The sequence below is a fragment of the Antrostomus carolinensis genome, unplaced genomic scaffold, assembly GCF_000700745.2.
Source record: "Antrostomus carolinensis isolate BGI_N321 unplaced genomic scaffold, ASM70074v2 scaffold19581, whole genome shotgun sequence".
NCBI lineage: Eukaryota > Metazoa > Chordata > Aves > Caprimulgiformes > Caprimulgidae > Antrostomus > Antrostomus carolinensis.
Window position 1 is genome coordinate 1 of NW_010295038.1, and position 9,475 is coordinate 9,475.

At 36.4% G+C, this 9,475-nt stretch overlaps 1 protein-coding gene across 1 annotated transcript in view; it reads left to right on the plus strand.

Annotated features, from left to right (window-relative positions):
• Window positions 1-3,389: 3,389 nt before the first annotated feature.
• ENTREP2 (endosomal transmembrane epsin interactor 2) overlaps window positions 3,390-9,475 on the plus strand; it is a gene marked incomplete at its 5' end in the record, with an annotated part of 26,953 nt that continues 20,867 nt past the window's right edge. Inside the window, one exon of the mRNA XM_029087442.1 lies at window positions 3,390-3,497. Within this exon, the coding sequence (XP_028943275.1) occupies window positions 3,390-3,497 (108 nt within the window). The remainder of the gene's footprint in view (window positions 3,498-9,475) is intronic.

The window sequence follows — 9,475 nt, forward strand, 5'->3', positions numbered from 1 at the left end:
CCTCTAGCCAGGGTCAACCCACCACATTATCGTATAAACATGGTGAAGAAACAGATTTATGTCTTAAAAACATGAAAATACACAGAAAAATACCATGCAAGAGAAACATGGTTCAGCCATTTGTGAAGAGCAAAGAATCATATTTCACACCATTACAGATTGTTAGTGTAATTCTTGCAGATAGCAACCAAAAATCTGTCACTAAATCTCCTTGCTTTTGTATTTAATACAGATTTCCTACTCTTTTAGACCCCTATAAATGTAGCTGTCTGTGGCCAGGTGCTGTGGAGAGTTAAGATTGTCCCTGTTGTGGTTACTGCCTTTTCAGACATTTCCTAAAGGACTTCTTAATTGTTACTGTCTACCAGCTGGAAACTGCATAAGCACCTACACTGTCTTTCTGGTATTATGTTTGGCCATGGAGGGTTTTAGATCTTGAAAGCATGTTTCTGCTCACTGAATAAATTAGTGTCCTGTAAATTACCTAATTACTTGTTCTACAGGGCACAGTTTGTTTTGGGGATGGAGGGGGGTGGAGGGGCAGAGAAGGGTTGGTTGTTAGTTGTGGGTTGATTCCTGTTTGAGTTGAAAAAAAAGTAGTAGTCTACTGCCTAGTGATAGTGAGGATACCACAATCATTGCTAAGTTTACTAATTTCGCTGTTAAAAACTTAAACTTAACATCTTTTCCAAATTTGTTTAGATTTGCAGTCTTGATACGTTTTTGGCTGATAGATGTCTGCTCTTTATTGATCTTTATGAAATACATAAAAATTCTGCATCACTGAATTTGAAACATTCTAGATGTATCTTCACCTTCAAAAACATTGCAGCGGGAACGATAGTCTCATTGTGAATGTTTGGTCTGGGACACCGCTGCAGCTCAGGGTACTTGCAGAGTCAACTTACTTTGTTGTTTCACAATAGTTAGCAGTGAATAAAACTTAAAACAGTTGGTTTGACATTGTCTGGAGAGTGACTTACTGGTAGAGAAGGAAAAAAAAACCTGAAAATGAGAAGCACTGGTTTTACTATATTCTTTAGAGTGTGGGAGGAAGGAATTGGAGGGGGGAAAAAATGTAATCTTTTTTCTCTCTCTTATCCATGTAATATGAAGTGGGTTTGGTTTATTCCTCATTTTTTATGTGTTTGAGAAAAGTATAATTGAGGATGAGGATTGTTTTTTTGCTTTTCTCCAATAAAAGTAGTTTTGTCTTTATGATGTTGCTTTTGCCCTTACCTAGTAGCAGGATGAAGAGGGTATTAGTTCTGCAGGGACGGATCAGGGGTTGTGTTGGATAGAAGATATATCTATGATGTACTGTTGCAAAAAAACCTCAGTCATTGCTGCAGGATGTGTAAGGATGAGTATAGCTTGTAAAGCACAGGAAGGAATCCTTACGCTGTAGTCAGAATTTGCAAGGCCTTGGTTGTGCCCAGTTTAAGATTCTGCATCTGAGGAAAAACATGGTCCGGGTTGAGGTGAACCAAACAAAAGTAATGAAAATGATCAGAGGCCTAGGAAATTGGTCTCAGTTGAGGACTGGAGAAAATGGGCTTAATATGTCATACAGTGAAGGAGGAAAATACTTAAAGCACAATAATAAGAGTTTAAATATGTAAAAGTCTATTGTGTAATAGCCTGTTCTCAAAAGCTGTGGAAGAAAAGGAGCAATGGTTCTCAGCTGTGGGATGGACATAAGGAAGACACTGATAGTAAACATTGGAATAGTGGGATGAAGCTGTGGGATCTTTAGGAACAGATCAAAGAAACATCAGTCACAAGTGATAGAGGCATGGCTGAGTCTATCATGAGACATGTAAGTTGTATGTGAGCCTTAAAGATACTTTGGATCCTAATTTACAACTTTGATGTAGATTTTATTATTTAGCATAAATGGTATCAAGTTATAAATTCAGATTAGCTAAATGCTTTGGTTCTAAATGGCTGTGAAATGGTTCTAAACTGCTTATGCTGTTCATAAGCAATGAACAGAGTTTCTTATTGCTAGGAAATAGTCCTATTTATACCCTAGATCTTGTGTCTGCTATGGTGTTCTTTAGGTTTACATATAGAAAGCAGAACAACATGCAGGATCTCAATCATCTTCTTTTTGTGCCACTGTTAACTAATTGCTTCTCAAGGGATTTACTTGCCTGTTCATCTTCATTTGAATGTGCTAAGTGGGTCTTTATGACTTTGTATTTGAAGGAATCTTCTGTATCACCTTCTGTATGTGAGTTAGAGATTGGCCCTTCCAGTATTTTGCTGTTGATGCTATTGATTTGTTATTCCCCTGGCTGAGGGGCTGGCCAAGAAAGCAGAAAACTACTGACCACATCAGCAAGAGCAAATCTAGTTTGGTGGAAGCTATTAAATGACTAGAACTTGTTGACCCATTTAATGTCTACCTGATTTCCATGGCTGGCATTTCCATCTTCAAATGAAGGTCACCTGAGGAGCATGCAATTATAGTGGCAGGAGTAAATCTGCACCTTTCTATCATTTTTTTTCAGTACTGTTGGAAAAAACAAGGCAAGCAATGCACTGATTTATAGCATGGAAGTTTTTATACACTGGAAGTTAGTGAAATAACTCTTTTAAACTTAGATCCTACAGAATGTTCTTTAAACAGTGAGTGTTTTTACTCATGGTATATTAACCATTTTGATTGTTTTTCATCTGTTCTCTGTGATACTTTTCTCAAATACTTTTACTGGCTGTTTAGAATACTTAGTGAGCCACGTAATTGTCACAAGTACAACAGATACGCAGTTGCTTTAGAAGGATTGTAGTAGTTTTGGAATGTTGCTGGCATGCTAAGTCAGTGTTCCTTTTCACTGGCTGTTGGGAAAGTAAATAAAAATCCAGTGATTTGAAGAGATGTATGCTTTTTTTTAATTATACCTTTGCTATAAAAATGTTTCCATTTTAATTAAAATTCTTTTATTCTATTACTAAACAAAAATCTGATACAGGATAAAGTTCTGTATTTCATACTAGAAAATATATTTTACAGTAAAATGTGTTTTCATACATTTCCATTGAATTTTTTATCACACAACCCTAAGTTGTAGATTTCAACTATGGAAAGCAATAATTGATCTTTTCTTTCAGGGAACTGGAAAACTTGGAATATCAATACTTCTGAGGAAATCTCTAATATCAAATATATTGTGAGAAGTGCAGGAGGGAAGATGTTTGTTTCTGCAATTGTTCCCTTTACAGACTGGTTTAAAAAATCATTATGAGCTGAATGAGTTCTACACAGTTAATTGAGACCATATCAATTGATAGCAATTGACAGTGTTTATTACCTAATTGCTAAAAATATTTCATGTCCTTGGTGTCCCTGAGATAAGTGATGATATTCTGATGTCTCTTCTCAGGACCTGTTGTTCAGTGTGTGCGCTCTCAATATCATCTCCACCATTGTCTGTGCTTTGGCAACAGCAATGTGTTGCATGCAGATGGTTTCTTCTGATCTTCTGCAAATGGTGAGTATGTTTCAGTGGCAACACAGATATTGTCCAAAAAACCATATTGTCCTTTTCTGTGTATATTCATTTGTACCTACTCTTATAAACTTAAGCCTATTTGTGTGTCTTTGTGTAGTGTTAGAATGTGTGTACGTGGGTGTATTTTTTTATCTGCATGCATCTATATAAATACAGCATACAGATGTATGCAGTATGAATAGCTGCTGTGTTTAAAGTGTTTACATATTATATTGCAGAGTTATAATCAGGATTTTGCAACTGGGAGTATTATTTTTGTTAACGAAGTTATTAACGAACTTCAGTTATATATGGATGTTAAACCTTCTGTCATTACATTCTGTCTATCCGGAGCAATTATTTAGCTTTGAGATACTATTTTTCACTACTTTTCTGCTGTGAGAACTATGGAGTATGAGAGCCACAGATTCAAAACTGGAACTTTTCACAGGCCCGTGCCAGTAAGTCTTTTCATAAGGAAACCATGTTCAGCTTCAGAGTAGCACTTGTATTTAAAACAAGAAGGAAATGGATCCTTAGTTTACTGCATAGCCAGCGTATTACAGGATACTGTCTTGTTTTGGTTGAACAAAGACAGCTTTCCTATCCCAAATGTGCACTGTGATTCTCAAGGTTTCAATGTAATGTTGAAACAAAAAAAAACCCCAAACAACAACAACAAAAATTCTTTGTATTTTGCAGGCCAGGTATACTGTTTCTAACCCAGCTCTGTTACTGGCTAATCTAGGAAATCATCCTCTGTTTAGTAAGAGAGGGCAAGCGCACAAACCTAATACCAGTCATTTGTAAATCTCTAGTGTTTTAGAGGTTTGCATAGATGGAACACTAGTCCAGCAAGTTAGGTGCAAACCATTTACACAACACATTTACACAGTGTTGTATAACCTGGCTTGCAGGCAACTGATTGATTTAAAAATAAATAAATAAATAAAAATACACTGGCTGCCAGGGATATTAATTTGCATTTAAGTGCATGAGTAATTACAGAGATAAGGCTATTCTTTCTAGACAAGTGTTCTAGTCACCCGGTTACAAACTTAGCTACTTCAATCTGAGATCCGGTGTTTACTTCACATAGTAGTGGATGTAATAAGTTAGATACATATGTCTATGTAATGCCTACAAATGGTAGATAAATGCCTTTTTTCATATGGCACTCTGTGTATTCATATTGTGTGTGCTTGTAGAGGCTTGTAAACAGTGCTTATTTAATAACGTTGTTTTGGATGTCAAACAATTGACAAAAGCAGTCATTTCAGCTGATGACACATTGTATTTTAAACGTTAAAGGATTTCGTAAGTATCCTTTCTTTTCATACACTCTCCTCCCTCCCACCCACAATATTTGCTGCAGGAATGTCCATTGACTAAAGATCTTTTTCACCTTGCAGTCATGACAGGGAGATGAAGTAATCATCACACCTGGAAAGATCTATCTAGTGTAACAATGGTAGCAGTGATCCAGAAGTGTAATTCTGGAAGTATAAGTTCCAAGAATCTTAACCTACACTTAATTTTATGGTATTTATCAGTGTAATAGGAATAAAAACGTATAGATAACAATGAGCCAAGAACGATATCAAAGTGCTTCTGATCGGCCTGTGCAAAAAGCAGTAATCTCAATAGAAAGTCAGATACCTTAAAAGCACGTAATTTTTCTCTCTGCCACTTCCTTCTTCACTTCTTCCCTAAAATTATTTCTTTACCACCTGGCAGTGCTGCCATTATGTCAATTTCTTTTTGTTTCTTATGCTTTGTGCTTCCAGCTTTCTGTCTTCCTGCTTAGTTGTCCATTCTCCCACCCTTTCAGCTCCATTGACAAGAATTTTCTTCGCCCTCCACAGAAGAAGGGAATTATATCTATCTTTCTGCTCAACCACAGTCTTTTCTTGTTTATCCTTAAGTTTTTCCCTTTCTTTTTTCAGGTTGCTGAGCCAGATACCTACCAGGCCTAAGTGAGCGTAATTTTCCTGGGGCTACGCTGACTTAGACCAACTGAACTCTGACCTGAAGATTTCTTTTTCTTCCACTATTTTCAGTCTATTGTCCCATGATCTGCAGTTCCTTTTTGCTCTCCTGCACCCAGAAATCTGATTTACTTCCTTTTTTCTTGCTTGTTAATGCATGATTTGTGCTTTTTCCTTTTACTTGTCACTGAAGTATGCATCTTCTCTTAGCAGAGTTGTACGATGCTGGAAGTTTAAGATAGCAGCAGCAGGAGATACCACCCCTCTTAGATGAAAAGGTTTTGATTATTGTGCTGTTTCTTCTATTCTGTTCTTACAGTATTCAAGAGCTACATAGGCTCTCCTGCAGGAAAAGGAGACATAGAAATACAATTTCTAGCAGCAAAGCATTATGCAATAGGGAACATCCTCCTCGGAAATCATGAGGTTATCATTAGGTCATCAGTTTTGTGAGTCATGTGCTGTATTTAGTGTTCTTGGCTCAGAAATTAATCAGTTTAGAATAGTGAATTTTTGAAAATTCAAATAATTTCAAATTTTCTTCTGGCATGTAGCTTTTCTATGTGCTTCAGGTGCTTATTGCCTAGCAGCATAGAGCTGGTGTATAATACAGTCTCAAGAAAATCTGCAACAATGATTCATGAGTATCTGCTTTCTTGCTAACTTTTGCACACAGTAAGTATCTGATTCATACAAGCAAACTGACAGTATTTTACTGGAAACTGCTTCCTTTGGATGTACCGATCTTCAGTAAAAATGCCTTAAAAAATATAAACACAAGCTGTGTGGTAGTAAGCACAGATTAGATTTTCCAGTTAATTTGAAAGAAGTTTTTTGGTTGAAAATAATCCCACCAAACAAAGATTTGGTTTCAAGTATTAAAGAAAAAACATAATTTAAAATATTGCAAACTATTTTTATTGCATTATATTTTAGTTTCCGTTAGTTTGTACTTTTGTACTGTTGTATGGGACATACATATGGGACACAAAAACCATATTTTCCTACCTTGTTCTTTGAATTGACATTGTCAGAAAGTACACCAGATTTTTCACTTCTATTTAGCCCTTCTCATCCTGTTAAGTATACACAGTTGCCCAGGGGAAAAAAAAAAATCTACCAATTCTACTAAAGCTGCAAGAGTAAGTTAAAGATTGAAATAGTGTTTGTTAGGCATTTTCACTCTCTTAGACTGTTGAAGGCTGCGCTGCGTTAGAGGGCTTCCCAGAATTGTTCTTCCTGTGTACACACCCTTGCAGCCAATAAACATGAATCAGATCAGATTATATCAAGGCTCTGTAATGTGAAGATACATCTCTTAATAACCAAGCTGTCACTTCCATAATAATTCATGTGTTGCCTAAGGCAGTTTCAGTTTGCATCTTGTCTGATGAATGGCTACTGCAAAAATTCACACAGTTTTCTTCAAAAGGTACCTACCTGAATTAAACAAAAAAATACAGGAAATTATGATCACTGTGCCCAAGCTAAAGCATGAAGTACACCCATTCCAGTCTTTCTTCCGCTCCAAATATGTTTATACAGTACTTATCCTAGAAGTACTGGCACTCATATCATTCAGCGTATTCTCATTTTGTCAACATCACTGTTACTAACTGTTCTTCATGTTATGTGATATCTAAAACAATCTGTTATTTTGTAAAGGAAATAAGGTAATGATGACACATGCAAGCTGTAACGTTTAATTACCATTTTCATCAGCCGTAATGATAATTCAGCATGTCATTAACTTAATAGACTGTAGTTAATATTTCTACTCCAACACTTCAAATAAAGCACCTCTGTATGAGGATAATATCTTGCTGGCATTGTTTAACCCCTTATCCTGGTGACATAGTAGCAAAAAACTCCTTCAGGATGAAGCTTCAACTGATATTAAGTTATTACGTGATTTTTATTATTTAACCTAATTATACCAAAACGTAAATATTTCTGGTTTTGGCACAAGGCTCACTTAAAGCTACTGTAAAGCCCAGATTACAGTCTTTTTTGAAATATGCAGTACAAATGACGTACATCCATAGAAACATCCTAAATATAAATATGGTTGGATGAATGTTTCCCTCACCACAAATGAAAAGGTGAAATAGAAACCCTTGGTGTTGGAAAGTTTATGATGGTTTTTTTTAAAAAATGTACATTCCCAATTTCACATTTTATTGGTAGAATAAGAATATTTTATATTTAAGACTATTTAAAATACTTCGAGAAAAATGTAGTGTCACAGACCAGTCCCTCTGAGACTACAGAGTTATAGGAACAGCAACTGGAAACAGTGGAACACAAAATTTTGAATCTATGTTTTCCTAATCAAAGTATCTTCTGTGTTGCAATTTCCCTTTCAGAGCAGAGATGAATTAGAAGAGTCAGCTATGATCCTTCTGTTCTTGCAGACAGTTAGTATCTACATTTCCCTCCAGGAGTTATGTTTCAGAAAAGGAAAAAAGCAACCTGTCCAGGAAGAGGACAGTTAATTGAGGACAGAATTATAGACTCAAGTATATTGCAAAGGGCTTTTACTATAGATAACATGCCAATATTTGATTTTATGCAATTAAAAAATTTTATTTCCCATTCTGAAGAATTAGCAAATCTTTATAAATGGCATATAGAGACTGAAATTAGGCTGATGAGCCCTGGAATCTCCAAAGGACTCATTTCAAAGTCACATAGTAAATTTATTAAATGTGATATGGAAGGCAGAGGTAATTACATGCAGATATGGGAAATACTGGATAAGAAGATTCCCTTAGAGCACTAGTCATGTCCTGATGTACGACAACTACTGGTTTAGATATGTCATAGTTGTTAAGCAGTGAATCCCAGCACTGACATTTATGCGGAGTCAATAACGCTGACCAGCTGCAGAATATGTAAAATGGAGGATGTCTTGATGTTTAGTGGGGATGTGCCATACCTGGAAATAGTGATGAAGAGGTCTTAGTTTCAGATCTCGGGTAGAAACACTGACCACATTGTATCACACTGAGTAACTGTTTCATTAGAGAATTATATTTACAGTCCTTATCTGCTGTTTCTTCAGTTCCTTAATTGAGACTTGTCTGTCAGCTTTTACTTCAATATACTCCAAATATGCAGAACACAAATAATAAACTCCAATCATTCTGGTCACTTCAGAGACCAACTTTTAGATGACCTCTCAGCAAAGAGCTGGAAATTTGGTCTGACAATCAAAAAAGAAAGTGAGTTTAACAATCTTACTCATATCTATCTAATAGTGTTTATTTCACCTTGAAGAGCTAAAAACTGAGAGAAAAGTTCTGTTATTCTACACAGCACAGCCTTCTTCACTGAGAAGTGACGATGTACGTGTCTTGCTACAGGTTCTAAGCTTGCTGTGAAGGTTACTGGCGTCCAGCCCTACATCACTGGCTGTGGGAAGCTCTCAGTCCACATGGCATGTGGACCCTTGAGCGTAACTGCCTTTTCACAAGACTTTTACCTCTTCTGCTCCCGCTGGAAGCAGTGTGCTTCTAACATTTGTGTTTCTAATTCTCTGCTTGCTAACAATGTGCTGCTGATGCCATGGCTAACTTCTGTATTGAATTCAGGTTCAATTCAAGTCCAAGACATGGGTACAAAACCACAGCATGGTACAGCTTTCTTGTTTACCCTGCTGCAATCAGATAACATGTTTTATTCTTCCCTCATGACTTCAAACCAAGTAACAAATTAAGTAGTCCTCAGTATGGTACAAAGATGAGGGCTGTTTAAATTGGGCTATTCAACTCTGTCGAAGTTAGGTGTGTCCAATTAAAACACACACAATTCTGTGTGCAATGTGTGTACTATGTTGCGTGTGCATTTAGCACATGCACTGATACATGTATAATGCCTATTAGATATTGGACACGTTCCACAGACTGAAGGACATCTTTAGTCCAAGGATGAGAAGAAACCTGCATGTGTATAATAGCTTGAATAACAAGCTTCAAACATAAGGTTGAC